The 14,232-nt window shown below is 38.8% G+C and overlaps 1 protein-coding gene across 1 annotated transcript in view; it reads right to left on the bottom strand.

The window, feature by feature from the left end:
• dnah9l (dynein, axonemal, heavy polypeptide 9 like) overlaps positions 1 to 14,232 on the bottom strand; it is a gene marked incomplete at its 5' end in the record, with an annotated part of 47,493 nt that overhangs the window by 27,557 nt on the left and 5,704 nt on the right. The window contains 27 exons of the mRNA XM_084127954.1: positions 131 to 247; positions 686 to 831; positions 929 to 1,085; positions 1,173 to 1,333; positions 1,427 to 1,558; positions 1,640 to 1,747; positions 3,458 to 3,583; positions 3,666 to 3,827; positions 3,951 to 4,077; positions 4,199 to 4,290; positions 4,360 to 4,584; positions 4,996 to 5,118; positions 5,190 to 5,312; positions 5,442 to 5,600; positions 5,834 to 5,917; positions 6,075 to 6,233; positions 6,470 to 6,556; positions 7,588 to 7,704; positions 7,783 to 8,005; positions 8,216 to 8,385; positions 8,694 to 8,948; positions 9,178 to 9,507; positions 10,494 to 10,716; positions 11,529 to 11,701; positions 11,815 to 11,919; positions 12,656 to 12,851; positions 12,963 to 13,087. Of these exons, the coding sequence (XP_083984080.1) occupies positions 131 to 247; positions 686 to 831; positions 929 to 1,085; positions 1,173 to 1,333; positions 1,427 to 1,558; positions 1,640 to 1,747; positions 3,458 to 3,583; positions 3,666 to 3,827; positions 3,951 to 4,077; positions 4,199 to 4,290; positions 4,360 to 4,584; positions 4,996 to 5,118; positions 5,190 to 5,312; positions 5,442 to 5,600; positions 5,834 to 5,917; positions 6,075 to 6,233; positions 6,470 to 6,556; positions 7,588 to 7,704; positions 7,783 to 8,005; positions 8,216 to 8,385; positions 8,694 to 8,948; positions 9,178 to 9,507; positions 10,494 to 10,716; positions 11,529 to 11,701; positions 11,815 to 11,919; positions 12,656 to 12,851; positions 12,963 to 13,087 (4,205 nt within the window). The remainder of the gene's footprint in view (positions 1 to 130; positions 248 to 685; positions 832 to 928; positions 1,086 to 1,172; positions 1,334 to 1,426; positions 1,559 to 1,639; positions 1,748 to 3,457; positions 3,584 to 3,665; positions 3,828 to 3,950; positions 4,078 to 4,198; positions 4,291 to 4,359; positions 4,585 to 4,995; positions 5,119 to 5,189; positions 5,313 to 5,441; positions 5,601 to 5,833; positions 5,918 to 6,074; positions 6,234 to 6,469; positions 6,557 to 7,587; positions 7,705 to 7,782; positions 8,006 to 8,215; positions 8,386 to 8,693; positions 8,949 to 9,177; positions 9,508 to 10,493; positions 10,717 to 11,528; positions 11,702 to 11,814; positions 11,920 to 12,655; positions 12,852 to 12,962; positions 13,088 to 14,232) is intronic.

Here is a 14,232-nt window from a genome sequence, read left to right as displayed (position 1 = left end):
AAGAGTTATAAGAATATAAGTATATAAGAATGTTCAGTGGACACCATGTCTAGTTTTCCCATATAAACATCTAAAAATCCAATATTACTGTCCATTTCATTCCATTCAATAGCATAACTAGAGCCTAAACCTGAAAAGTGCTTTAAGGTTTTCTGGTAGTTCAGTCCTCCCTGCATATCCAGGGTTCAGAGTGATGAAGATCCCAACTGTTTGCCTTAACTCAATCTCCTCCCCCAGGAAGTGGAACCTAATACACAATGGAATGAAGGGGTAAGAGATGGGATAGAATGGGATGGTTTGACATGTAATGAGATAGAATGGAATGGAAAGGAAAGGGGTGGCATGGAATAGGACAGAAAAGTGTGAGTTATGAGTTATACTTGAGAGGACGGGGTGAGATGGAATGGGAGATGGTATGATGGGATGGGATAGAATGGATACAGAAAATATAAAGAAAAGAACGTAACAGAACATGATGGAACAAGACACAATTGGATGGTATGGAATAGTGTAAGATGAAATTGTATGGAAAACAATAGAATAGGATAAAAGAGGGTAGGGCAAGATAGAATAGAGGGTGGGGAAAAGGATGTGATAGAACATAACATTATGGAACAGGACATGATAGGATTTGATAGAACTGAATGTTGTGAAATAAGCCAAAATGGGGTGAGATGGAGCTGACCTCTGTTTCTTGTTGCGAACTGCATCCTGAATGGTTTTCACCTGCACAGCAACCACAGACAGAACCTCCACAGAAATCCTGTTAAACTCGTCAAAACAACCCCACACTCCCGTCTGGGCCAAACCTTTATAGATATTACCTATGGACTGAAAGAGGAAGGAGGAAAGAGAAAGAAACAATGCATAAAGTAAAGAGAGGTGTGCCAGTAGTGTTCCTGAGACTGATGTGTTGTGGCCTGCACACCTTGTAGTCCATTTGCTCTGAGCAGTTGAACACATAGACCATAATGCCGAGCGATCGGCCAAGGTCTTTGGTGGTTTCTGTCTTGCCAGTTCCGGCAGGACCAGAGGTGGCGCCACTCATGGTGAGGTGCAGAGACTGAGTCAGAGTGATGTAACATCTGCGGGTACAATGACCAACATAGTCACATAACATCAGTAACAAGATCACTGCACAAATCTGATCAGTAATTATGTGTGACACTGACCGGTCAGTGAGTGGTGTTATGACCAGTCTGTTGGTATTCCCTAGATACTCGTACGAGAACTGAAACTGTGCGTCACAGATGTTGATGTAACAGTGCTTCTGCTGCTCATCCCATCGGTGCCGTAACTGTGACAGCCACGCAAATGCCTGTCCACTGGTCACCTAGGACACATGTCATTATGATGTCATCATACTTCCTCTTCCTAAACCCTTATTTTAGGCAACACAATATAGATTCAATACAGGTTGGATTACCTTCTGAGATACGAGTTTAGCGACTACATCACGAGCGTGGACATCAATAGTGCAGATGGTCATGATCTTTTGTCGGTCTCCAGGGGTAAGGTCACCCAGTAACATGTGTATCAGAGAGTGCAGCTGACCGATCTAGTCAGTTACAAACAACAGTGATTTTCTGAGCTATCAACATAAAGTGAGATGAGTTAGTGTTTTTATATTTGTATTTACCTGTTTTCGGTTGTAGTCTTTCAGGGCAGTCTCAAAACCTTCCTCCACCCTCTCAAAGGCAATGCCCACATCTATCGCCCACCAAATTTGACTGCCAGTCAGTGCGACCTAAGAACCAGACATATACAAATGCACGTTAAATAATTGTTAAATGATTGCCTTCATGTAACATTGTTTTTCATTTATCCAACCTTTAACCTACATATTGTAGAGTTAACGAAAGTTATCATGAGCATTGTAATGTTTAAAGTGGATGTCATAATTTTTAAAGTGAGCGGTTCATTCAAAAATCTGCAAGATCTTACCTTCATGCTGTGAAAATACAAACTGGAATATAAAACACGAAAGGGGCTACATGAGGTCTATAAAGTTACAAACTAATAGGATAGGGATCATAAAGAATTTAAATTCTGGTTGTGATTCCTTTTAATTAATCTTTTTTTGTTTGTTTGTTTTTTGGTTCTTACAATAATTAATACAATACAATACTTAAAGGGATAGTTCACCCAAAAAAAAAAATTCTGTCATTGTTTACTCAATCTCAAATTGTTCCAAACCTGTATAAATGTCTTTGTTCTGCTGTACACAAAGGTTTTTTTTTTCCTACTATGGTAGTCAATTGGGGCCCGAGATCTGCTTGGTTTTGGAATTGGACTAAACTGATACTGCTGTATGTTTCATGTAGTAAAATAAAGATATAAGCCTCAATTCCGCCATTTTGAATTTTCAAAAAAAACTACTTTTTCGAACTCCTCATAGGCCATTGCTCTGATTTTCACGAAAAATGAATCAGATCATCTTCATACCATGCCGACGAAAAGTTATGGAACTCAAGTCGACTCGTCATACCGTTCTCGAATAACGAAAATAATGAAAATGCCCGCCAAAATGAATGTGAGGCTATATCTTTGAAACACTTTAGCGTATTCTGTCCAAATTTGGTGCGTGTTATGACAACCATGACCTGAGGATAGTGGTCAGGACTCAGGAGATATGAAAAGTGGCTATTTTTGCTTATAACCTCTGAACACTTTGCCCAAAAATAACAAAACTGGTCTTTTTAGATTTGGTGCAGCATGCCAAGTCATACGATACCCAATTTTCCCATATCAGCCATTTTAGGCGATGGCCATCTTGAATTTTGTCTAAAAAATGCTATATTTTACAAACGCATTGGTGTATTGCTACGAAACTCGGTATGTGTCTTCAGCACAATGCCCTGACAGTATCGGGGCAGCGCCACCTTGTGGTCAAAATTTCCAAAAATGCGAATTACTTTTGAATAAATCAGAATTTATAATGAAATTATTATTATATTATAATTATAATGAAACTTGTCTTAAGATTCCTTGGATCATGCCGACAACATGGATACCAATTTTGCCATAGTCAGCCAAACTTCCTGTCCGCCATTTTGATTTTCTTTAAAACCTACTTTTTCAAACTCCTCCTAGACCGTTAGTCCAATTTTCACCAAAATCGAATGGTATTATCTTCAGACTGTGCCGACATGGCTTTCATGTCGATAGACAAAACAATTTTCGTATACTGCAGCAAAAAAATTCCGGCATGATGCCAAAATGACTCTGAGGCTGTATCTCTGCAATGCTTTGACATATTGACACCAAACTTTGCATGTGTCATTGTCACCTCACTCTGACCACAACACATCAATTTGGTCACAGTGCCACCTATTGGTCAAAAGTGATAAAACATAAAATAAAATTACTGTGAGTGAGTTCAAGTTTAACTTTATCTCAAAGCATTAAAGTCAGTCAAATCCTTAACTAAAATGGAACTAAACACTCACTAACACACCTGTGCCGGGTAGTCAAACAGCCACTGATCTCGTGGCTTGTCTTCATATGCTGCCACAGCTTCAGAGATCTCCTGGCGAACAGTGGAGCGCATGGCCTTCTCTAGAGTACTCAGCCAACACTCGGCCTGTTACATGATAGACAGACAAAATGTTTTTCAACTACAGCATCTAAAGATGGAGTGTTGTGTATGTGTCATTGTGTCTCACCTGTCCTTCACACACACAGGGCTGTGAGAAGGGCACATATTCTCCCTCTCTACTGTACATTCCCAAGGCAACAGTTGTTTTGGGATCAGTGGCTCCATCATCATCCTCTTTGAAGCGGAGGTCAGCCAGATTGTCAAAAAGCTTCAGCAGGTGTCGTGTCACCTGTGCATTATACACACATTTACACACAAATCCATTACAACACACATTCTTTTGCAGATAAACACAAAGTGGACTTTTTGCCTTTCATTTTTTAACTTTGTGGAGTGTTAGTATAGCAGCAACCTGTCTAGGCTGAGTTCCCTTAGAAACTATTTCCAGCAAGTCACTAGCCGAGACAAAGTAAAAGCGTGGAAATGTCAAACGCTTCGTCTCCAAATACTCAGCCAGAGCCTTCTCGCACACAGACAATCTGCAATACACAGACATACTCAAATAAAATTATTCATGTTTTACAATAATCTATTATGGTGGAGTATTGAAAGGCGTTCACACAGACAGTGATTTGCAATGACAAAGCGTCCAAAAGTTACCTTTGCTGAAGAGTCTCAAGTTGCTCCAAGAAGCCTGGCTGGTTAGTGACTTTTATCACATTATTGGTCTCCACAACAGTGATCATTAAACCCTGAAACAAGGTTTTGTGTTAATACATTTCTGATCTTGCTGGCAACTCATGCATAGTCTGTCACAATACCTGGAAGTCCTGGTGGATGCCCTGAAACCGCTCTGCGTCATGGGCCAGCTGGTTCCGGATGTCCTCAGAGTTGGTGAAAATACTTTGGAGGTGAGCCCATGTGCGCTGAACCGCCAACCACGTACCAATGACCAGATCAGCCACCACCAGCTTCCGCTGCCAGCCACTCACCTCGACCATGAAATACTCCACATACTTACTCATGAGAATATTCTGCAACTGAACCTGAGTATCACACATATACAAAACGAATTGAACTGAATTGACCTGATCTAATCTAATATGAATGGATCATAACCACACCAAACTGAGCTGATTGGATCTGACCTGAACTAAACTGATCAGAACTGAACTGTTCAGAACCACACCAAATTGAACTGATTTGGATTAGGACAGATTTGGACTGATCAGAACTAAACTGATCTGAACATATAAGATCAGATCAGATTGGTTCGATTATGAACTGATCTGATCAGATTTTAGACTGATCTACACTGATCACAACCACACTAAACTGATCTGATCTGATCAGATCAAAACCAAACTAAACTGAACAAAAAGAAGTGAATGTAGATTTAAGCTGAACTGACTGAAACTGATTTCAGCTAAACCCAGTTGACTGATACAGGAAGTTACCTGGTTGTCCTCCAGGGTTTCAATCAGGTTCTCATTAGCTTTGAGCAGAGGTGTTCCAGTACTTGTGTGCGTCTCATACGACAGAGACATCATGGACCACGTCTGGTGAATCTCACCCAGAATCTGTAAACACAACATTTTATTGTGCCCTGAAATGACTCAGAGTTTCTAAGAAATGCTTTAAATCTCTCTACCTTCTCAATTCCCATCTCTTTGACTGCTTTGTCCACAATGTTCTTCACTTCTTCCTCCACACGGTGGAGCTGCAGCTCTAAGAGATCACCAAGTGTGGTGTTCTCATCCATCACAAAACTCACCTAGAGGGACAAGAAGAGAGGTTAGTTCCTCTCTCTATTACTCACATGATATTTATCACTCAACTTATCTATTAGGCATTAATAGGTTTTCGATCCTATGATTATGCTATGCTGGTTTGTGTTTGTTACCCCCGTTGTGTGCATGAGCTGTTGCCAGTGTCTCTCTCTGACAGCAGAGTTTTGAAGTTCATTGACAGCTCTCAGTGATGTCAACAAATTCTTAACAATGGATTCCAGGCCGTTGTAGACATCCCACGCACGAACTTCTTTATCCAGAGTCTTCATCTCCTACATACTCACAGATTCACACAAAGTGACAATAAACATACATAAGGCCCCATTTAATTTATAATCTAGATAACTTAAACTTCTGGATAAATATTCAGAGCTTTTGTATTTATTTTTGTATATGTTTAGATACAGTAATTTGTCATACACCTCGTCCAACCACTGGTTCTGTTCTCATTTTTTGCACATGGTGAACGTTAAAGACAGACAGAACTTTAGGATGCAAATTGTACCTTAGCAAACCTTCTGAGCTCCATATCCATCTGTTCCACATTGATCTCCTTCCATGGAGTCTTAGTCCAGTCTGAGATGCAGGACTACATTACCCATCATTCCCAAGAGGATGCCAACCAGAGGAGAATATTGGTTTAACATTTTGGAAAGTTCAACAAAGACTTTAAATGACTTTTTCTGTATGTGTGTGATCTGTGTAAGTGGGTTATTGGAAGTACTCTGTGCTGTAGTAAAGATTACCTTGACAAACATAACCATATCCCAGACTGCTTTAACCAGGATGATGTCTGACCGACACTGTCGAAGTTGTTTGTAGTCAGGGAAACTGACCTCGAACAAATTGGCTGTTTGTTGAAGCTTAGACATCTCACTCTCCAAATGAGCCACCGCACGATTTGTCTACACAGAAATGCAGATAAACAAAGAAATTTATACAAGCACATTTAAACAAATAGAATGTATTGTAACATTTATATATGTTATAATGTAACATTTATATATGTTTTTAATGGGCAAGCACCATCTGGGCTAGAACAAACATTTCAGCAGAAAAATAAAACCTTTTTAAAACATACACATACACACTCACTCAGACACAAAATAGTATTTTTTTTATTTTATTTTTTTGAGAGCACCTTGTCGATGAGTTTGTATGGCTCCTCCAGGCTGATAAAGAATATGGGCTCAGTGCGGAATTGTTCCCTGAATTCATGCTGTTTAACCTAGGAAACAAACCATAAATGCTCAACAACATCTCCACCCCTCTATATTCAAAAATTCTCAACAATAAGGATTTTTTTCTGCTGTCTTGGATAAAAACTATTTACTGGTCCCACCACAAAAACCTTGTCTTTATAGCCACCAGAGGGCACTCCACCCCAGATAACTGTCATTCCCTCACAAACTACATACATCTCTGATTATATTCAGCTGTCTCATTATATCATTACCTCAGCCTTTAAAGTCATGTATCTCTCAGGGTATGCTTACACAACACCGTTGTCAACTAAAAACGTAAAACTTATGCGTTTTGGCTGTTCGTTTACACAACAACGCCATTTTGGGTGCCTTTAAACGCAAACTTTTAAAAATGGTCTCCGTGTAAACAACAAAAACGCAAATCTCTGAAGACGATGACGTCATGTACATGCATATTGCGTGTTCAGTCTATAGTGTTTCATCGCCATCTAAATGGCCTGGCAGCAGAATACAGGGTTTTTAGTCGTTTTCGCGGATCCGTGTGAATGGGGATCGTTTTGACAATGGAGTCGTCTGTACGCGGAAAACTCAAAGGAAAAACTTCTCCGTTTTAAGCATATCGTTGTCGTGTAAACGTACCCTCAGTCACTCTTTGCGAAGTCTTGTATGTGTCAGCAATGCATTTCTGAGCGCTTTGTCTTTAGTTTCTCAAGTTCATGGTTTTTGATTTTTTGCCTTACTCTGTTATTGTTTGGACTGTTTGCCTGTGTTTTGACCTTTGCCTGTTTTTTGGATTACGTTTTCGGATTACCTTTTAAAATAAACTACTGCATTTGGATCCTCAACCCTTGCGTCTTCGAGCAGTTCATGACAACTTTTAAAAAAAAGTTAAACTATCCCTTTAACTTAGTAACAAATTTAAATCAACAGAATTTGCAAAGTGTTATACATTACAGAAAACCAAATGTGTCACCAAAACAGGTCTAATTAATGCAAGCTTAAAAAGCTGATGACTTAGTGTAATTTTCTCTTTACAGTTTTTTCAGCCCCTCACCTCAAACCGAACACACTTCCTGCGGATGACAGCAACTTCATTGGACTGGAGAGGAGCAACCTCATGTTTTACTGTAAATGCTACCTTCTTAAGATTCTTCCATTTCTCCGGCAGGGACTGTGAAAACACATGGGCATGTGAGGTGGTAGTGTGTCTAGTAAAGCAGCAGAATCAGATGCATGTAGGTGAAGTTACCTCCAACAGTATGTAAACATGCTCAGGAAGCTGCTGGTTGTAGGTTTTGAGCAGGTTCGCGGTAGCTTTGAGAGGTTTGAAATGCTGCTCTGTACTCAGCTGGCGGTCTCTGATGGCCATCAAGTGGCCCATGATGTCCACCAGTTTGCCATAATCCCCATCGGTTACAGTCTTTGCTAACCCAATCTCTGTATCCTCAATAAATGATCCTAACTCTTGCACACTGAGACAGAGAAAGATGTGATTGGTCACTGCATCATTATAATTGTTGTAGCTGAAACATTTCTGAAACATGCAGGAAAAATCGTGCACACGATTTACTTTTTTTTCTTGCATGTCATGAGCAGGGCTCTGTACTAATGCTTTGCACTAGTAAGATTTATTGGGGAGGTTCTTATGGGAAAAAGTGAATTTATATATAAATAAATATTACCTGGCATTAACATGGTTCAGTAAGTGTTCCTTAAACATCCAGCTCCATTTTTTAATGATGTTCATCAGCGATATTTTAAAAGGTTTTATGTCCACCTGACACCAGCCACAGAATACTCTCTTCTCCTCTAATACGCGCACCTTCTCGTAAAGTTCCTCAAACTCACTGATCTAATGAGAAACAAGTGAGAGAAAGAAAAGGGAAATTATAGTAGATCCATACATGCAAATTTTTATGCCAAGAAAATTAGGTCTTTTCCCATTTCCACCAAAGTAATTGAAAGATAATGCTTAAAATAAAGTCATGTTGTTTTACTGTGAGATATAAAGTTTCAGTTGTGAGATAGCATTAACGAGAAATAGTCGCAATTACAGATTTTTTTTTTTTAATCTAAGACGAGACTTCTATAATTATATCATATATTTAAATAACACAAAATATTGTGCATTTCAATCCTCACTCCATGACTGACAGATACCTGCTCTCTGAAGTTTTGCAGTTTGGGCGGATTCTTGGGCAGTTCATAATCTGCATAAAGCTCCGCCTCCTCGGCTGAGAGGGCGTGTCCATAGAGCAGAAACTGCCTCATAAACTCCACCCTGTCTCCAGTCCAGAGGTAACGATAGGAATCGAAGGAATGTTGGAATTCTTTGACCTTAGCAATGGCCCCACGTGCACGGTGTCGCACCAGCTGAGCTAACTCCACTAGCTCAGGTATCTGATCTACATCCGCCTAGGGAATAACAGACATAGTCAGACTCGTCATGTCATGAAGAATAGTTCTAAATCTTTCCAGAAAGCACTACTCATTTAGATCAGGTGGCAGGCTTGCATGAGAAAAATACATTTCCAATCATTCTCTGATGAGCTTTAACAACCGTTAAGCTGAAATTATCTATAGTTCATACACTGTGAACATGATGTGCAAGACATGCATACGGATATACACAGTTGTTACACACCTTGTAAGTCTCAGATTGTTTGCTCTTGGCCACTCTTTTCATGAAAGAAGCCATTTTAAAAATATCTGACACCATCTGGTCAATGATATCATAGAAGTTGCCCTTCTTGGAGAGGTTGAGTGAGGGGTAAAAGGTCATGTCAGAGGTCAAGGTCAGCTGAACTTCGAACAGAGGATCAATGTGGAGCGCCGGGTCCGTGTTCTCAACTAAGTACTGCAGGGAACATCGCACAGCACTGCAGAACCCAGTAAGAATGTTTCTGTCCACATGTTCTGTGTAGGACTGCCAAGCATCTGAGTCCAAATCAGCACCAAGCAGCTCAGCATTCTCCTGAACAAGAAAGAAATCACATGAGAATCCACTAGAATAGATAAACTACAATTCTAAAAAATAATAAATAAATACAATTTTAGAAGACTTTTGCGAAGACAAAATAATATTAAGTTACGTTGAAGTAAAGCCTAATCAAAAATTAATTAGGTAAAATAAAAATGTACAAGTATATGACTGCACATCAATAATGATTATTTTAATGGCTTATATATAAAGTAGAGCTGGGCAGTATGAAGATAGTGTCTATCATTAGATATTTTGCTATTTTGTGCATGTTGAGATTTTTTTGCGATAAGGTTTGTTGACACGTTAAGAGCGATTAAAAACATGCATGAATGAAAAAATAAACTGCGGAACATGCTTGATGTTAAACAGAGTTATGAAGTGCAATGTTTTTACTTTTGAATATTCAATCTCTGTAGTATTTCTTACGTGAATGCTACCGTTAGACCTACAGTACCTGAAAAACCTCATTTGTATCTTTTTTAAGGCCAATTCACACTGCACTGATTACAGTACATCACTTCTTAGACATTCCACTATCCGACAAACGGCGATTCAAAATGTTCAGTGAAAACAAGCAGTGACTCTTGCCAACAGATGTTGACAGGGGTAGCATACTAATCTGACAACACCCGACTAATGTGTCTGTTTCCGTTGAACGCCGTCTATCGGTGAAGTGAAATGGCCTTTATACTGTATTTGCACTGTTGTTTGTTATTTGCATCTTTGTATATAAAAATATACAAAGATAAAATAACAAAGAACTATATTGTGATATGTATCATCATGATGAAATAAAATTTCTCTTATTGTGAAGATTTTGGTCAAATCACCCACTCAGAATCTAAAGTATATAAGTAATTTAATGTGGTAGCAAATGTATGTTATTTTAGGCACTGTGTAACAGGGTCCCTGCTCCATCTATATCAATCAGTGCTTCAGAACTTTCATTGTGTTGAATCAAACAGTGAAACCAACACCTGCACAAGCTCATGTATCTTCTCTCCCGTACGAGCGACGAGAGCGTACTGCCGCTTGAAGTTCTCCTCTACGTCTGTGAGGTTGAGTAAATTGCCACGATGATTAGTCCTACGCGTAATGCAGGCAGAGTGACTGAAAACTCCCATCAGCCCCTGCAGTTTCTCCAAGTTAGCCTTGCTCTTCTGCACACGCTCCGACACACCACGCACCAGATCACGTGTGCTACAAGCACACACACAAGAGTACTCGTTAACATAAGCACCTTTACATAATAGACCAATTATATTACATCAATTTTTGAGAATATATCAGTTACCTAGATAACAGGGAACGTTCTCAGAACAAGCTAACGTTTTGGCAATGTTCTCTAAAAGTTATGACAAACATTCTTCCAGTAATGTTAATAGAACATTCATTCAGAGTTATATGGTCTTTAATAATGTTCTTAAAATGTTAGCACAAAAATCGCTCTGTGTCCATACCTTAAATTCATTGAAAGTCTTTGGGATGTGCTGGAGGAGACTTTACAGAGTGCTGGACTCTTGCATTTTAAATACAAGATCTTCAATAAAAATTGATGCACCTCTTGATGGAAATAAATGTTGTGATGTTATTTCCATCAAGAGGTTTATCAATTTTTATTGAAGATCTTGTATTTACATTGCAAGAGTCTAGCACTCTGTAAAGTCTCCTCCAGCACATCCCAAAGATTCAATGAATTTAAGGTCTTTACTCAGCGCTGCCAATTCATGTGTGAGAATTACTTTGTTTGAAATTTGAGCCTGATGAATCTTGACATTGTCATCCTGGAATATGGCCATGATGTGTGTGTCTTCATAGTTGTTTAAGAAATGAAAAGCTATACACTCCATCAATTAGGGTTAGAAGAACCGTTGCCAATCATATAACATGCTAGAAAGATAATAATCACTGCAATAATGATCCAATCATAGACTCTTATGCATTAGCATATTTAAATCCAAACAGCAACTTTTTTTTTTTGGCCGGGCAGTGTATTTTTGTTAGTTGGGTACCTCTTGATGTAGTCAGCGAGCTGCTCATCACTCCACCGCAGTTCCTTTAACGCTGGCATTAAGGTACACCTCACTTCCTCAAGCTCAGACTCTACCAAACGCAGCTCAACAGCCAGGATTGTGCTCTGCAGTTTATTATACCACTGAGTGATCTGGAACAGAGTACTGGTGTACTAAACATGCACATAGAGAGAGAGAGAGAGAGACAAAAGAAGATTGAAAGAACTGAATAAACAGAGCTATTTTCTTGGCAAATATAAAGGCACAGATGGCCACACAGTCTCACCATGTGAAGAATTTCCCATTTAGAGTACAGACTCACAGCAGCCTTGGGAATTTTGTGGTTCTTCAGAATTCCAAGATACTTAACTTCCCTCAAAACAGATGTCAACTAAAACAACCACATCACACAGCAGTAAACATGGGGAAAGCATTGTTTCTGAGCTTTACTTTGGGGGACAAAATATTTATGTGACAAAAAGTTAGTTAAATCTTAAACTAACTCACTCAACAATTTAGGGACATCCTACAATAACAAATAGTTTGTAAAGGGACAATAACTATAAAATTATTGATATTAGCTTATTTATTTTTTTAAATGTCAAGTGAACAAAAGGCCAAACGCAGCCAAGGCCATTGCATTGCAATTGTATCTTTAACTTAAGATGCAATATTGCCAGTTACTAAATATATACACATAATATATGTGTTTGTATATATTATTATATTTATATATAATGTATATAAATATAATAATATATATACACACATATCTTCTAAACAAACTTTTGATCGTTTATAAACATAATCGCTAGATGCAATTAATCGATCTGACAGCACTATTTTTGAGTGAACTAACCCTTAAGTCGTGATCTTTCAGTTTTGACATTTTGATTAAAAAATTAGGGGAAAAAAATACATGGATGAATCATTCACAATAAAATCTATAACATGCATTTAGAAAATAGATGAATTTTTATTCAGTTAAAAGCGATCAGCGGTCTCTATGGCATTCTGGCCTCTAGAGACTGCCTTAGCTAGCAGATCTAGTTAGCTTACTTAGACAAATTTAAGAACAATAGAAGTAAAAGGAAAATATGTGATGTGAGTTCATGAATGTTTCTTACAGTAGGGTTAAAGTTCACGCTGTAAAAGCTGCTCTCCTCATCCAATATCAGCAGTGGTTCATTCAGATGTGTGTGGCACAACTCATCTAAATCAACACTCCAATTAGTGTAGACTTCTTCATCCATTTGATCCAGAACCTCCAATACACACTCACACACCTGCAACACCTGTTGTGCCTCAGGACTTTCTAATGGCCTAATACACACACACAAAGAGTACGGCATAAGTTACATTGTTAAATATGGCACCAGAAACAAAATATGTTTATTTGTGTGTGTTGTACATGTGTGATGGGTTCTTGTTTACATATGTGTAAGCTGGCTGAGGTTACTGCGATTTGACAGGATCCGTTCTCTGAGTTCTTGAGACCATTTCAGGTTACCAGCAACAGCTGGCATGTTTTTACCAAGGACAGGACAGCCGTTCCTCAGCTGCACAGAAACACAAACAACAGCGCAAAAGTCAGTGAGTATGCTTTTATCCAAAGAAACTTTAAGTTAAGAGCCTTGCTCGATGGCTGTTTGCATAATCATATTTTGCAGTGTTAGAATGTTACCGCTAGATGCTTAACAACCGTCGGCCAATCGTGTGCCTCATATTCATGTACTTTGTACAGTGGTGTTTTGTTCCTGAATGAATCAGTTATTTTGAATGAATGATGATTCAATGACTCACTCATAAAGAAAGACAGTCATTTGTGGCCACCTACTGGCGCAAAGATGTAACACCTACAGAGAGTAACAGAAAACTCCCGACCACGCCAGAACTACCGGTTAAATAATTCATAAAATAATCAAGTATTATTTAAATATAAGCATATTTAATCCATATCAGAGAATATAGACCTAAAATCTAGTGATGGGAGAAACAAAGCTTTTCGAAATTCTCGAAACCAGTTCAGAACGACAGCTGGTGACAACTGCTGGTCAAAATGCTGTGAATGCAACAAGCATCCAGATCATATCAAGGCTGCATCTGAAATCGCATACTTCCCTACTATATAATAGGCGAAAAACAATATGTGACCAAAGACATATGTCCGAATTCACAGTACTCATTTAATAGTAGGCAAAAAGTACCAGGATGACCTTCTACTTCCGGCGAGATTCTGAAGTGTGCGTATAATGGACACTTTACTATCCCAACAGCAGAGGATTTATGAATGGCAGTGAAGCGACGCAACTGACGCTGGTAGGTCACATGATAATGACAAAATGGAGAATGTACTAGTACGTCTGGATTACACTCATACTACTCACATTCATACTAAATAGAACATACTTTTTTAGAGGTTGTGAAGTAATTACTTATTCAAATTAAGTACCTACTCAAGGGAGTATGCGATTTCGTGTGTACCCCAAACATGTACGCTTTTGGTATGGACTGACTGCAGGGGCGAGGCCAGAAATGTTCAAGTGGGTGGGCCTTCATAAAGCAGGGTGGGACCTGCATAGAAACATGTCCTCTTACAATTAGTATGAGACAACAGTTTAAAGGGGTGGTTGATTATGATTTCACTTTTCCAACTTTAGTTAGTGTGTAATGTTGCTGTTTGAGCATAAACAACATCTGCAAA

This window comes from Abramis brama (assembly GCF_963993115.1).
Source record: "Abramis brama genome assembly, chromosome: 11".
NCBI lineage: Eukaryota > Metazoa > Chordata > Actinopteri > Cypriniformes > Leuciscidae > Abramis > Abramis brama.
The sequence above is the reverse complement of the archived record's forward strand: the minus strand, read 5'-3'. Positions and strand labels throughout refer to the sequence as shown.